This window comes from Apaloderma vittatum, unplaced genomic scaffold, assembly GCF_000703405.1.
Source record: "Apaloderma vittatum isolate BGI_N311 unplaced genomic scaffold, ASM70340v1 scaffold22705, whole genome shotgun sequence".
Classification (NCBI taxonomy): Eukaryota; Metazoa; Chordata; class Aves; order Trogoniformes; family Trogonidae; genus Apaloderma; species Apaloderma vittatum.
Genome location: NW_009716784.1, coordinates 3,457 through 19,503, shown reverse-complemented (window position 1 = coordinate 19,503; position 16,047 = coordinate 3,457). Strand labels below are relative to the sequence as shown.

The window sequence follows — 16,047 nt, the reverse complement described above, 5'->3', positions numbered from 1 at the left end:
CGGGGGGTGCAGGGGCACGTGCTGGTGGATTCTGGCTGGGGCAACGCAGTGCTACACCAGGGACTTCCCCTCCGGTGTGGGTCCCTCAGGAACACCAAGCCACCAGGCACGGGCAGAGCCAGGCACAAACTGGTGAGCGAGAGGCTGTAAATCCTCCCCAGCTCCCGGACTGCAGGGCGCAGTGTGTGGGCTGAATTCCCCACTCTGAACTAGTTGATGTTTTTTGCCAAGCCCAACACCGCTCAGCAGAATGCTCCCGATTGCAGCGGGCAGTCACTGCCTGCTTGCTCTGCTCGGTTCCTAAAAGCCTTCCCGAGCCAAGCCTTCCACCCCTGTGCAGCATCCTTCTTGGGTTTACCTTTAAGAACCTTCACTTTAGTGTTGATCTGTTTTGTTATCAGGCTGTTGTTGCTGGTTCTCCAGGTGACCTGGCAAGTGTAGGTTCCGCTGTCAGACATCTCCAGGTCCAGGATGTGCAGAGACACATTTCCTGGTGTGTCCTTCTGGACACTGACCCTGTCCCTGTACTCTGACAGGAGAACATGGTCACCAGAGACATCCCTTCGAAAGACAGTGCCGGAACTGTGGTCATGTACCACCATCCATGTAAGCGTTTGCTGCACAAAGTCCTTCACGGGCACGTAGGCACATGGCAAGGTGGTAGGTCCCTTCCATGTGCCTTTGATCTCACTGGGACCAGTCAGGTCCAGAAAAGCTGCAGGAAGAATGGAGAAAATTTTTCGTTTAAAAAAAGCAATCACAGTGAAGGCAGCTCCTGGGAAGCGGTGCTGAGAGCATCAGCAGACGGAACCCACCCAATCAAAAGCGCGGGCAGCCAATGCGGACTATGAGGGATGATCTGTTCAGGCGTGTGCTAACAATAAAGCAATGTGGCATGAGGAGGACAGAGACAGGAGACCGCTGAAATGCTCAGGGCACCAACATGTGCCGCGCATTGGGCCTGGATCGTGCTCTGCCTGGTGCTTACCTGTCGGGAGCTAACACTGGGCAGAGGCACAGGAGCAGAGTCGGTGGTGGCTTGGACCAGCCAGAAGGGGTTCACAGCCCAGGTCGCGCAGGTCCCCGGTCACAGCTGCCTGCGTCCTGCCACCCCACAGCACCCTCAGGGCTTTCCTGGGAAGCACCACATGGGAACTGCTATCCTAGGGCTTTTTTCCTCCACTGCCCATTTGTTCTTCTGGATGCTGCTGCTTTTTCAGACTAAGCTGAATTTAAGCAACTTAAGCAACGGATCAGAGAAGTCTAAACCACCTTGAATTTTCCTGTAGGAAGGAGATCTGTTGTCTCTGTCCCAGCGTGTTTTTGTGCATCTTGGTGATGAACCTGTGCTTCCACGGAAACCTCCCCTTGCCTGGAAACATAAGAACTGACCAGACCCTTCCTGCTGGGCTGCTCGTTGTGCCTCACAAAACAACCATCACAGTGTCTGTGGGATCTTTGTACTCGAGGCACATGGGCAGCATTTCCATAGCCTTCACGCACCGTTGCGCTCGGTGACCTCTGGATTTGAAACACCCAAACACCTAGCCAGCAGCATGCAAAGACCTTGGCCTTTTTGCTATATTTCTCTTCCCGAAACAGAAGCACCCCTGTACAAGCACCCGCAGACACCCCAGTGCCAGGGTAGGCGCTGCCCGAGCAGGACACCTCCCCAAGGACTCACCGTCGCAGAGGAGGAGCGGGCTCAGGAGCACAGTTGCTCTCATCAGTGCTCTCATCCCTCCAGGGCTGCAGCTTCTCCCCATCGCAGTGAGCAGACCTGCTCTCTCCAGACAGGGGCTGTGTCAGGAACTCTTCCTTTTCTTCGCTCGCCTTGTTGTCAAGGGGCCAGAACAGCTGCTGATGGCTTCTGCTTCCTCTATTTCAGAAAAAAAGCATCTCAATGACTCACAGAGGTGTGGGCAGAAGTCCTAAGAGAGGGTGAAAAGAGGAAAGTTTAAGACCTTCTACTCTATTTCATATTTTGACTATATGGTTTTGCCCTTCTGCTTTTTAATTCCACTTTTTAAAAAAAGCTTCCTTTATTTCTTTTTATTCCTAAGTAACTATTTCTTCGTCTTTTCCTCCTTGCATTACTTTCTAAATACTAAGTTTCAATATTCATATTACATACAAGAAGGACTGAGAGAGTACTCTTAGGGAGCTAAACAACCAAGATCTTTACTATTCGTTTGCTTACCAGCTTTTCTGCGAAGCTCACCACTGTGTTTTATATTAAGATTCATGAAACACCCTAAATCTTACCACCGTGAGAGAGAGGATTGTTGTAGGTCCCCTCCAGCTGAAATACTCTATTTGGTGCCCTTGTATCCCATTTAAGAGGTAGGGAATTTAAGTATACAAATCTGGAAACAACCAGTTTTCAAGAGCTGCATGTACCTACTTTGACTCTGTATCACAGATTGATCCTCCTTTCTCCCATGGCAATTTAGCTGCTTGGCTGAATTGATTAATTGCATCCAATTAAAACATAGATTAGGGCCATCTGCATTTCCCTGTAGGCTGATTTGGAAATAGGTAAACAATTATGTGCCTAGAGAGAAAAAACAAAGAACTTATCAAAGTAGGAAATCTTTGAGACCATGACATTGTGACTTCTTAATGTAATGAGATGTCTTATTATTAAGTAAAGGTACGATTAGTTATGGTTAATTTATATATTTAAGCACTTGATTGCTAGACCTGTCTAGGCAAACTATCTGGTCTCCACTGAAACATTATTTTGAAGAGATTTTTACATACCTTTTTCTGTTTTCTGCAGCTCTTCCTTTTTCTGATGCTCCTCTGGCAGAAACCTCTTCTGCATCATTGTATTCAGCTAAATTGATACGAGTGCTGTGCTACTGTTACATTCAAGTTCCAACCTTCATTACTCAAATGCAAGCAAGAGAATAATTAGTCAGCCTACAAAATCCTGGACCACGTTCTGAAGTACAGCCTTCCTTCAGTGCTGGTAAGAGAGCATTTGTGTCTGTGGGAGCACAGGACACCGGGGTGATTGATGCTGCCTACCTCATCCTCGAGTAGTGGCAACGTGTGGAGAAAATATTTCTTACAGTCTTATATATGGTTTAAAGATGGCTCCACCTATATTGTCATTTGTCAGTAGCTTTAGTAGGTTGTTATGTGATTTAACATTAAACCCAGGATATTTGCGTATGCCGTGCTGGGAGCTCTGATACTATCTTGTTCCTTTGCTTTTGAGGTATTTGCCTTCGTTTCAATTGCTTGCTTTTACATATGCTCTTACCTTAGAGTAACTGATAGTTCATTCTGCAAAATAATGGTGCTTGAAAGCATATATGCATGTAGAAGTGTGATTTTGACTACTTGTTACTAACATTGATCTAACAATGACAATGTTATTGGCATGAGTTTGAGTTTGGTTCTTTTCTGGTTATAACATTCTGATCTCTGTTTCCCTGAAGCTGGTGCTTTTGCTACATGTAATTTTCATGCCTTTATTTGGTTAGAAAATCTTTATATCCTTGTGGTTGTTTATCAGTCATGGCCTAGAGAATCATCTGTTCAATTAATTTCTTACCAGCTACTATACTTGCAGCTATACCTGTAATGAAAGAGGACATCTAACCAGCTTAACGTCTAAATGCTTCTGAAAATATTATGCTTGATGAGGCTAAGGTTCAGCACAGATTCACGAGATTTTGGGACCTGATTTCACATGCTCCTCCCTTGTAGCCCTGTATTCCTCTGGCAGATACTTTCCATGAGATGCAACTCAAGTCTGCAGTCACTGGGATGGGGAAGCCTAAACTGACTCAGCCTAAATCATCAAAACCTGTCACTAGCAGCATACGTGCTAACTCAGACTGCTTGACAAACAAAAAAAGAAAAGATGTGTATGTATTTATATCTTTATACTTATATTTACATTTATCTTATGGTTGCAGGGACAGTGGGAGAAGAAATCTCTTGGCCTTTATCTGATGCGAGTACAGACACCTCCTGCATGGCAAGATGAGCTCTTGCTTCTGCCTTGGGGAACTGTGGTAACGTGGACACTGCTTTTCAAATCAGCAATCTTCTTTTAAGAGACTGCAGAACATTCTGAGCAGGGATGAGGTAGCATCATACAGTCCAGGAGAGATAGATGAAAGTAAGTTTTTTTTCAAAGCAAGTTTTTCTCTTACTCTTGAAAGCTCTCTGTTAGCAAGCACACAGCAATCAGAGATAAAAAACCTGATTGCTAGGCGGACGTGGCCTGTGTGGGGAGAGCTAGTCTGGAGCAGCGTGAAAAACAATTCTGAAGGAACATGTGAGGGGCACTTTCTCACACTGTGCTTGCCACACTTGGGTGTATCCTGTGAATTCTCAGCATGTGGAAGTCAAGGTACAGGACACTAAAACCAAGAAGTAACAGCAGTGGCTGTGTGCATTGATGCTGGAGGAGGAAGGAAACTTGTGTTACAGTGAAGCAACTGTGCTCGTAACACAAACTCTTTGCGCATCAAGTCGCAGCAGCAGAGTGGTTCCAGCCGGCATGGGGTTGCAGAGCAAGAGGTTCGAGATCGGCCGTGCTGCACCCACTGTTGGGCCACCGGGTCCTCGCTGTGCCACAGACCCTGTCACCGTGTGGGTGCCAGTCGCTGTGCAGACCCCATCGCTGCGTGGGGATTGCTGTGCTGCACAGACTTGTCCGGCTCAGTGTGATGAAGGAGCCTGTCCGTGGCTCTGGCAACGACATCTCTGCCTGTCCTTCAACTTATCTTGAAGGGGAGCCATGTATTTTCATATTAACATCCTCCTTCTTGGTGGTGGAAATGATGACTAGAGTTCTCCTAGGAAAACTCCACAAAAGCTGCAGTAACCTCAGCATGGGCTCTGCAGGGCGTGCCCTGCCCAGATCTGAGCTCTGCCTGACACTACAGTTCTAGGGGGTCGGTTAGCTCAGTGGTTTGAGCAATAAGGATCAACACCGAGGCCGCGGGTTCGATTCCCGCTCGGTCAGCATGTGTTGCCAGCTCCAGTCGAGAGGGGGCGTCCCTGGCCATGACAGGGAGGTTGGACTAGATGATCTCTAAGGTCCCTTCCAGCCTAGGCCATTCTATGATTCTCTGTGCTAGTTCTGACTTCTCGTGTTATCTCCAGTGAACATTGCTTTAATCGACAGGCTATGGAGCCGAGGGCCTTTCTGCCCAGGTCAATGAAGAACACTCGTGCTGCTGCAAGGCCCTTGCGTGCAGGCAATGCACAAATGTCTGCAGCCAGCCCGGCCCTGCGCTGCCAGGGGTGGCCAGTCCCGTTCCCACAGCCTTGATCCCATGGTAGGTTGAATACGGGTTAGTAGTAAACCTAAACTTCCCCTTCTCTCTCAGGCTGACAGCTCTGAAACCAGGTGCCAGGGTAACCCTAGCATTTCAGTCATGTTTGAAGCAGGAGCAGCTGCATGAGGTCCCCCAGAGAGCACCGTTCTAGTAAAGTTCAGTAAACAGGTTTGCGAAGTGTTGGCACATACAGGAACATGCATACAAAAAGAATGTACAAAAACCAGAGCAACGGTTTTGCAATTCTTGAGTTTAATTACTTCAGCATGTGGGTTTTCTTGCTCTTCAGCCTTCCCCTTTCCATTGCAATCTTCCTTAGGAAACTTGCATAAACACATGCTATTCCTAGACCAGTACATAAACTAGACACAGATGCACAAGTTTTTATTTGCAGTTTTCTTAAGCCTTGGTTTCCTAACTTCTTATGAGAGAAAACGTATTAAAAGACTTTTATGCAATCAGATCAAATATATGATGGCGAGATGCGCTGAGATCAGAGGACTCCATGACGGAAAAACATGACAGTAATCCATAACAGGAACTACACTTCAGTCTAACCTGCTCGGGAAGTGAGAGTTACAGAAGATCAGCTGCTCAGAGAACTTCACTGGCTGCACTATGCTGGCAGAACAGCATAGAAGAAAAGCCTGTTTTCACTGTTTCACTCTTGGCAAAATTGAGGTCATTGGGAAGAAACTCAAAAAATAACGCAAGACAGATAGGCAATTTACTTGTTTCCCCCTCTCCCTTCAGTTCATGAAAACTTGAGACTATTCAGCCCTTTGTCTCAAGAAGTAATCAAAAGAAATACTAGAAAAAGCTAGGGTAAGACGTACTTGACAAAAGACAATTGAAAGATAGAAACGTGGAGGGTCACGAGGTAGAGAACAGTTACAGAAGCATGGGAATAAAATGACACGGTGAAGGCATTACACATATATACACACACTCAGTAGCAAGATCCTCCTCTGCCGACTCAAAAGATTTGACAAAGAAGCACAAACCCAATTAAGTAAGGCCAGCAGAGATAACATGCATTATCTAGTAGGCTTCAGAATATCAAATTACCTTGGATTCATGGACAGAAAGGAACTCAAAACTTATTAGTTCAGAAACTTCAGAGGGAATAAAGCCTTTAGGAAAACAGCCCAAATTTCTAAAACTGAAAAAAATATCAAGTAACTGTGCTGGTAGGAAATAACATGTGATATTATACAATGGGTTTTCTACCTGCTTCCAGGCCAGCCTTTCAGGTTTGTGTGGGCTGCTACAAACTTGGTATCAGCGAAGGAAAACTTGCTATGTCACTGACATCAGGGGCTGATGGCAACATTACAGCTGCTCAAAGATGCCAGGAAAACAGCGTAGAAAGGAATTTTTGGGACATATTTTTTGATTAAGCAGACACTAGTTTTGGTAATTCATTGCCTGAGGACTCAAGGGCAGCTAGTTAATTTAGCTGTAAGATTCCACAAGCAGAAAATGCAGCAAGAAGTTCATACAAGGTCAGGTAAAGAAGTAGCTACTGCAAAGCAGAAGAGATATCTTAATGCAATGTCTCATGTCAATGCAAGTGACCTCATGACGCCTTTTCTTCCCCCCTCCCCATTTTAAGACTTTGCTAGACGTGAATCAGTTGTACTCAAAATTTCTGAGGACACATGACCTGTGGGCTAGGTGCAAGTTACCCTAGAAGAACTGCCATGCAATGTGCATGAGAAATCAGCATTACGCAGGGTGGCAAGCACTTCCTACCACAACATCTACAATCCGTGGCAATGGATGCGCGTCAGCATGTTAAAAAGTAATATCCCACAGTTAAAATGTCATTTTCCATAGGAAAAATGTTCCCTGTACCTAGGAGCAAATCTAGGAATACGGAATTGATCTAAGCAGATGCAAACAACTGCAGCCACAAACTATTAAAAAAAGAAATCTCAAATTAAAAACAAAATTTAAAACAATCCTAATTCCCAAACAGCAGACAAGCCACCTATTGAAACAGACTCTCAGAAAGAGTAAAACCTATGTTTAAAATATTACGCACCACATTACCATCCAGCTAATAAAAACAAACAAACAAAACCCCCCAAACCCCCCCAAAAACTCGCAAAAGCCAGCCAAACTATATAAACAGGATACAAACAGATTTCCTCTGGCAATAAGGATATCAGATAAAAAGTTATGGAATACACTGCGGTATGTCTACAGGGAGGTTGTTCTTCCCCTCTGCCCAGTGCCTTCACTCGCACCAGCTCTCATTTTGAGCTTGTGGTCAGTTTTTCCAGATACACTCTTTGCTTGTAGAAGGAGAATTTCCTTTTGTCTGTAGAGAACGTGACACCCAGGAGGCAGGTGAGGTGAGAGGGCAAACTTCTGGCTGACCCATTGCTTCCAAGCCAGTTACAGCTGTTCTGCCAGTTCAAGAAGTTTCTATCTCAGAGGCCTCTTCTATGAAGTTAGCAACAGGGCTGAGGAGCAGAAGCGGAAAGAGTTTATACTCTCCGTTCCCATCGTCCGAGAGCAGAGGTGGGTCACCCACGCCCAGGGCATCCAGAGGCTCCGCCTGGCTGGCTGGAGCTGGAGGCCCCAAGATAGTTCCGCTCCCTGTTGGAGGAGGAAGAGCAGGTTTCTCACTTAGGGTGGGCAGCAGAAGCTCTTTTGGATCCTCCGTCTTCCCTGCAGCTTCACTTGAAGGTAGTTCTTCAAATAGTGAAAGCAGAGGATTTGCTCTGTACTGTATCAGCTGCATATCTGAGGGAAAACAAACAGGTTAGACTTCAGGCTCCCGTGTCACGTGAGTGACAGCTCTTACTCCAGACAAGGAGAACTGGAGAGGCTGATCAAAGAACCTGAATCGCTAAAGAACAGCACACAGCCGAGCTCTGACCAGCTACACTCATGGCAGCAAGAGGGGAGCCAAGCCCCTGCGCCTGGTAGGATCAATATCCGAAGCACGCTCCCAGCCGCCCCCCCACAACTGTGTGCAACAGCCACACGGAGCAGCACTGCGTTTGTGGGGGTCATGGCTCATGTAGAAGACACTTCCACAAGGACACCTGCACTCCTGCTACCCATTGTGCCACTGTCACGGATGAGAAGAGGGGAACAGTTAACATGAACATGGGGCACAGGATGAGGCCTCTTCAGATTGAGGCACAGCTTCATCAAGATCAGTGAAACAACCCAGTCTTCACGAAAATGTTAAGCCCAGATCAAAGATGGAGATAAAACATATTACAGGCTACAAAAATTCCATTTCAACACAGTTTTGGAAGAGTTTGGAACTGTCACAGCTCTCAGTGTTCCTTCCTGCTCACCTTTGCTTCCTGCGGTTTCTCTCTCACTCGCTCCCAGATCGTCGGTGCTCCCTGCCAAGTTTCCAATCTGAAGCAAAATGGACAGAGAGTTAAGATAGAATGCTGAGCAGCAACAACAAACCCCAAGTCTCCACTGACTGGTTAACGACAGTAAATGTGAAAGGAGGAGGGAAGAGAAATTAAACAGTTGACTTATGGGTCCACGGTTGCACGTGAGGGCCAGGGAGCTCTCAGAAGTAACTCTGCATTGAACTTTTGTATGTTCTCTGAGGAAATTCCATGCAGCCATGTTCAGAACAACTACAATATATTGCATTATATTTTTCATTTAGTACTTTTCCTTCAGTCTTTATACAGACTGAAGACACACTCTCACCTGAACTGTAACCCCAGACCTAGTCATTACTTGGCTAAAAGTCATCATGGGAATCCCTGAGGCTAGGAGAAACAAGCCAAGAAACTGTTCTCAAAAACACTTAGACTAAAAAACCACAAGATTATTCTACCCTCCTCATTCTGAGCGGAAGGTACAGAAGTAACAGGACAAAAAAGTCGCCGATACAGACAGCTGATTCATCAGATGCCAGTTTGCTTCCCTCTTCCTTATGTTGTCAGGTGTATTCAGAAGGCAAAGAACACATTCTTCAATACAAAGTGGCAGTTTAAATCAGCCCAGGGAGTGTACTGCAGCTAGGAACATGGGATGTGACATTATCCTGAGAATCCTCTTGAATTCCTATATGCCAACAGTGATAACTCCAAACATTAAGTGACTAGATAAAATGGCAGTCTCATCTTGAGCTATCAGTCCAGTCCCTACCCTCAAACTACATCAGTTAAAATCTAGTTCTCAACATCATGTTAACCCTCCCCACCACTGAAGCAACTCTTACTCTTACATTTTCCATAGCTGGGGACGTTTCCATCAAGCTCATATCTAGGGCTGGCAGGTCAGGATTAAATGCCTGAAAGCAAAAAATAGACTGTATGTCATATAGCAATGTTCTTAAAACTTCAGTGAGCTCCTGAGGGGCCAGCAGGATCCAGCCCCCAACTCCATCTGCTGAAGCCCAAGGCAGTCTCCCCACGGACCCGCAGCAGGACACCGCCGAAGAGGAGCCGGTACTGCCCAGTGACGCCAGGCGTATAGCTGAGTTCCATCAAACACACCATCAGGATACGATATGTGACAAAGGCTTGAGAAGAAGAGAGTCCAATTATTTCCTTCCCCCTTGAGCTTTATATGACAGAAACACTGTGTGATCTGGAAAAAGCTCTCAGTGTTAGTGTGGGAAAACAATGGAAGAGTGGGGAGGAGGACTGTACACATGCTCAAGTGGCTTGCAGTTGGGGTGTCAAAACACACAGATATTCTAATTGTTGTCTATCCTTGTGTGCTCGATAAGTAGAACATCTGTGTTCAGATAACATAGTTCTGTGGCAGACTTGGAGGCACCTTATCGAACACACTTGAATTTCCTGCCCTGCTGTAGGAAAGATCAAAGCACAGTGGAAAACTATGCCTCAGAAAGTCCCTGATACTGAGGGAGAAGCAGCAGGTTCAAAACCTTTTTGCTCCCTAGCAAGGGCTGAGCTCTGCAGTGCCTGCACCTGGGTGCTGCTGCAGGGATCCCCCGGTTCATGAGGAAACACGAGTAAATTGACTATTTGCATTTCATCTGTGGTTTTGTGGTTGTTCCTGTGTCAGCTCACACGGGTAACCCTGTACATTGTTAGGCTCCTAGAATGACTATATATCGTTCTATCCACGAGTATTTCCTTTTCAGAATTTTCCCTTTTCTTGCTCATTACAACATGGAACAAACCAGTAAAAATTCATGATGCAACCTCACTGGTATTTTTCAGAAATCAGAAAAAGTGAAAAGACACTCACATCGCTGAAAGATTCAGAACCAAAGTTATACTGCTTCCCAGACAACATTGCTTGAAGCTCTTCAAGGCTGGCATCAATGCAATTAAGAAAATCCTGAATTTCTTCTCTAAAAAGACAAAATGATAAATTACTGTAAGAAACAGTCAGCAGTTAGAGCCTTCTAGTGCACCACGAGGCAGGAAAAGCTCTTAGAAATGATCTGCTAATCTCTCAGCCGTTACGGCTGCGGAGCAAGGCGAGAGCTAGGCTGCTCACAATCCAGAACGGGGCCTTCGCGACACCGAGTGCTGAGACACATCATCTCCCTCCTTCCTACCTGAGGCTGAGGTGATGCCGACATAAAAGGTCCCAGAAATGAGTTAGTACCTGTCCAGTAAAGGATCACTTTGGTTTCCAGAGGTGTTCTCATTCAAGATGGAGTCAATCACTGACACGGGGTCCTCCGCAGCATTAGGTGGGGCAGCGTGCAGTTCCACAGCCACACTTCCTATTTCACTACCATCATTTGCGGGAGCTGATGGGATAGGTGCTGCACAATTTAACTCATTTGTCTGCGATACTTGGCAAATAGGTAAGCCAGGATCCAGAGCTGCCTGTGTTTCTCTAAAACGTGATCCAAAGAGAAACAACACTCAGGAGAATTCGTCAGCCGTATTACTACTCATTTCACCTTTAGTACCTCCAATCTTAATACCTCGCAAGGGCAAGCCAGTCAAGGGCTCAAACCAATTGGTCCTCAGAAAAAGAAGAAAAAAGTGCCTTCCTAAAGGCGGATGAAGAATTTCTTATTACAGCTTATATGGATAGCACATGTCAGAGCAAAACACCCCATTTTGCCAGGACAAAAGCAGGACAATACTGCACAGAAATTAGGCAGGATGGAAACTCTTTAACATTGTGTCTCTGGAAATGAAAGACTCCGAACTGGTCCATATCTCGCTTGAGATGTTAACACCTAAATGGGTTTTTGCAAGAATCTGGTGCCACACAAAAGAATGCCTTCCCTTCAGTTATGCTGAGCGTAATATTAGTGAGCGCAGTACCAAGACTGGGGATAAAACTACACCTCTTGGTTTATTAGTAACCTACATATGCATTCAGGTCCCTGATGCGTCAAAGAGTTTACGTACATGCTTATTTGTTGACTAGACAGCAAAGCCTCGGCAAAACAACACTTCAAGCGCCGATCAGCTGGACGGGCCTTCAGGCACTCCTCATAGATACAAGCTCTTACAAACCTTTGCTGGTCACGACCAATGCTACGCGCTGTAAAAGGGATGGCCTGCAAACAGGCCTGTCGTGCACAGGGTAGCAGTGCAGAGCCTGTTTCCCAGAACACAGACGGATCACTTACACTAATGTAACTACCCAGTTAACCACCTGAGCATAAATACTTCCACATCCTTCACCTGTGGCAGGGAGGTTGCATTAGATGATCTCTAAGGTCCCTTCCAACCTAGGCCGTTGATTCTACGACTCTACGATTCCACGTACCTGGCTCTGCCACTTGTGTGTGCCAGAGGAAGGAGACCATCGGTGGCATTTTCCAGGGTATCAGTGATGTCTCGAATGATAAGGCCCGTACCATTTCCATCCTCATCCTCTGCACCATGTTCAGAAAAAGCCATCTGCAGGACACAGTGGAGAGAAGGACTAAACCAGAAGGTCCGCCTTTTCCTCAAGTGGAAGCCCCGTTCTTTTTGCAGCTTCTCTTTCCTGCTCAGATCCCATCTTTGACTACTTGCACTGACTGGCATGATCTTACAGAGCAATGCTTTCAAGTTGCCCATTTCAGACTGCAGTGCATTTGACCATAAGATGAGGGTATCAACAGTTATAAAGCAGACTTCGAGGTCACCGTGCATCACCTTGTCCCACCCTCCGTCTCCCTCCCCAGGAAGACTTACTGCCTGGCCACTCTCCACCGGTATGCGAACGTACTGACGACTGTACTTGGAAGGTGAAGCGCCTGCAGCATCCGTCAGAGACCTAAGACAAAACACATCTTTAGTAGACAGACCCTCTGTAAAATGTGCAGTAATGGCAATAACAATTATCCTTCCACTTCCAAGAAAACAGGTTTTTGGAAATGTTTTTGTGTAAGTGTACTGCAGACAGGTTGTGTTCTAAACGTGCTCTTTGTTTTGAATAAGCCAGTCACGTTTGCACATTTTGGAAGAGTTACTATTTCTGAAAAACTGTGGCCTTCGAAACTGAAAACGCAGAGCATATTCTCTTACCGCCCATATTTTCAGTGATAATGAAGAGGAAAAGTTTATTTCATGCTCTACTCAACTTCCATCAGCGCTCCCAAAAGTGAATATACGAGTGATAAAAACCTTCTTCATACACTTTAAGGAAAGCACCTTGGTTCTAGAAGCTGGCTTATCCCTAAAAATCACATCTGGTACTGATTGGTGACCTATCCAGTAATTACCTTTTTCTTTTGACCCCAACAATGTAATTTCCTCGCATCAAACTTAGTATAAACTGAAGAATCTGAAAAGGAAAAACAAAACACCAAAAACCAAGTGGTCAGCATAGCAATCCTAGCATTAAATCATTAGTTCAGATTTCACTACAAAAATACGTAGTTATGTGACTGAAATTAATAGGCAAATTAAAAATCCATTTGTGTTCATGTCTTAAAAACCAAAATTATAGTTAAAAACGGCATTGAAAAATTATCCCACTTGGACACTTGTGGGATTTTTTTGTTGTTTTTTATTGTTCTTTTAAAAAAAGAAGTAATAAAACACCGCAAGTCACTAGAGAATTCCAGACCAGAAACAGCTGCAGGATAAACCAGAGAAAGTTTGTTCCAGTGCAGAAGCTCCTACAGTTTCTGGGTTCCAGGCTTACTTCTTGAGTGGTCTGTCCTGGTCCAAGATCTTTCACAGACTCCATTCCATGTGCCTGCAACCTCTTGTTTTAGGCTCCTGTTACCATGCTCTGCCTCCAGCCCCACGTTTACCCCGGGCCAGCTTGGTTTACTGATTACTCTCCCCATAAGATTCACAGAGATTCCAAACACATCGAAATCCTTTTCACTACAGCTTTTCCTCAGTATTTTGCTCGTAGTTCTTTGCTGCGCTACTTCTGGGACACTCGGGAACTGTGAACATTTTCTGTATGCTGTATTAGTATAGCCTGTTCAGCTCTGTGTCATTTGTCATTCTACATAAGCAAAGAATGCCATCAGGTGTCACAGAGGCAGGAGTAAGGATGGTAGCACTGAAGATGCTGCAATGGTACCTTAGACAGCAGCTTCTGTTGTTGACTGTGCTTCTGCCTTAGAACTGCCACTTCTTTCCACAGGGCCTTATTTTCTCTGCAATGCAGAATAAATCAGAAGACAGAGGATGAACAGAGTTTACTTTATATGCTTTAGTTTTACAGCTTTCAAACTTTCACAGTACCTTGCAGGACCAACGGCAACATTCCTTCTGTGGATAACTAACCATCAGTTAATCCGATCCACTAGCACAAACCCTGAGTTAAATTAACTCTATTTTCCATCAGGCAGGACCAAGCACTCGCTAATAAGGACATTCTCATCCTCTGCTGCTCCACCAGTGATCTGTGGTATTCCTTCAAAGCCTCAAAGCCTTCGAATAAAGACTTGGTGTTCAGGAAGAGGCCAAGTGCAACACAGACCACAGCAGTTTCAACGTTTGTGTTTGAGGGGTTTTTCTGTTTGGTTGGTTAGTTGAGGATTTTTAAAGGAACAGAGGGAGTGGGGTGAAGGTATCTCCTGAACTTTGGTGCATACCTGCTTGCATACCAATAATCCAAATGAATTACCAGTGCCTATACAAAAAGGATCTGAGGAACTGCGCGAAGTCCACTTCCAATCAGAAAGAAAACCACAGGCTAACTCTCCCTCACTGCATCTGACCCTGCTTCATGTTTAGAAAAGGAAATGCTTTGATGGCCCTGAAAAAACACTACCAGTGATGGCAACCAAAATGGAATCTCAAGGTAGTCAACAAACACCCAGTCTTAATCTCTGGTCTGTAGCTGAACTATAAAAGCAAACATGATTCAGAACGTTGTGTGGGGTGGAATGGGGATTCTCAGGAACAAATATAGCTTCACCTGTTTCCAGTTGAAACGAAAGCCACATTCAGAGCCAAGCTCCATTAGACACAAGCAACATTCAATGTACAAGTGCCTCCGAAACAGAGGGAGTCTACCTCTTCATGTTAGCCAGTCTGACATCCATGTTGTTCTGCTGCTCCCTCATTTCCTGGACTTCAGAGAGGACTTTGTGCAAATCCTCCGTACAGACCTTGAGATCCTCAGTTCTTACTGCAGATACCTGAAATATGATCAGGTTACACATGCTTTACTACAAACAGTGCCTTGTATACTCTTTTCTACAGGCACAGCGTGGTCAGTCTGTAAAACAACAGGTACGCACTCGGTTAGAAAATTACAGCACTGTAATTCTTACGTATCACAAAACACCATGGTTGCTGTAGGTGGAGAGGGCAGCCCTTAGGACTGTATGAAAAAACAAGATGTCAAAAAAAATGTGGGATTAGCACTTTGTATATGCAGACAGTAGATTCACCACGGTAATTCCTGATAGAAAACTACCACTGGTTAAAAATGGCTTTCCCTAAGGGTTTGTCTCCAACAGGTCTGGTGACAGCTTGCCCTCTACTGTCAAAGGGTAAGACACCAGCCAAAAACAAAACGCAGAACTGATAGTGAAGTAGGAACACGATGATCATAGTCCTTTTAGGTGTGGGTAAATCTGCCAGCACGGGAGTAGCACATTTCCATTCAGTTACCAAGGGTGTCTACTTAGCTGCATCCTACTCAGTCTGAAAGATTCCCATTCCGGTGTCTTCTCTATTAGCAGCGTTACAAAGGACGGACGGAATGGCCTGACTTCTCCTCTCTGCCTTTTCAGATGCTTTGCTAGTCATTGCAGTTAATATCTCACACTAAGGCACTTGGGTTCTATCCCAAATGAAATCTACAGCCGCTTTGTTTCTCCTCAGCATACCACCTCTCCATGGGGAGGGCACCCGAAAGATGCGGGCAGCAGGTGGAAATTTCACATGCAGTTAGCCTGCCTCTAAAAAAAAGGCCAAACCAAAACGTTCTGCCCAAGGGCAAGGAACTGCTCACTTCGGAGTCTCTAACTAGATAATCAGGATGTCAGGACTGAAGCACAACAGCAGAGCTAACACTAAAAGGGAGTAAATAAAGGAAGCCTTGCATTCAAACTTGCATTCCTGTCAGAGGCCTGAAGTCCAGCTTATACAAAGTATTGAAATATGACTCCATTCCAGATAGTAAAAGAGCAAGAAAAACAAACGGTTGTTTTGCAAAAGATCACTGACATTTCCTGTGGAACAAAGAATCTGTATCCCCAACCTATTCAACAGTTTCGTGTGAACGTCCTTGGCACTAACTAGACCTTTTGTCTTTCCGTCTCGAACACCCCACCCAGCGCAGCACTCCTGGGATATGCAGTGCCACGCACAATGTCACCCGCTGGCTGCCCCCGCCC

The 16,047-nt window shown here is 45.4% G+C and overlaps 2 protein-coding genes across 2 annotated transcripts in view; both read right to left on the bottom strand.

Annotated features, from left to right (window-relative positions):
- Positions 1-358: 358 nt before the first annotated feature.
- VSIG4 (V-set and immunoglobulin domain containing 4) lies at positions 359-1,739 on the bottom strand (the record flags this gene model as incomplete). The annotated part of the gene is made up of 2 exons (XM_009869672.1): positions 1,685-1,739; positions 359-715 (listed from the first exon to the last, which is right to left on the bottom strand). Coding segments are annotated over exons 1-2 (412 nt in total), but the record flags the coding sequence as incomplete, so codon positions are not given.
- Positions 1,740-7,728: 5,989 nt separating this feature from the next.
- Positions 7,729-16,047, bottom strand: part of LOC104274131 (heat shock factor protein 3-like) — an 11,130-nt gene continuing 2,811 nt past the window's right edge. The window contains exons 3-12 of the mRNA XM_009869671.1: positions 14,717-14,841; positions 13,776-13,851; positions 12,958-13,019; positions 12,428-12,509; positions 12,015-12,148; positions 10,887-11,123; positions 10,521-10,626; positions 9,526-9,591; positions 8,627-8,693; positions 7,729-8,060 (exon numbers count right to left, since the gene is read on the bottom strand). Of these exons, the coding sequence (XP_009867973.1) occupies positions 7,729-8,060; positions 8,627-8,693; positions 9,526-9,591; positions 10,521-10,626; positions 10,887-11,123; positions 12,015-12,148; positions 12,428-12,509; positions 12,958-13,019; positions 13,776-13,851; positions 14,717-14,841 (1,287 nt within the window). The remainder of the gene's footprint in view (positions 8,061-8,626; positions 8,694-9,525; positions 9,592-10,520; positions 10,627-10,886; positions 11,124-12,014; positions 12,149-12,427; positions 12,510-12,957; positions 13,020-13,775; positions 13,852-14,716; positions 14,842-16,047) is intronic.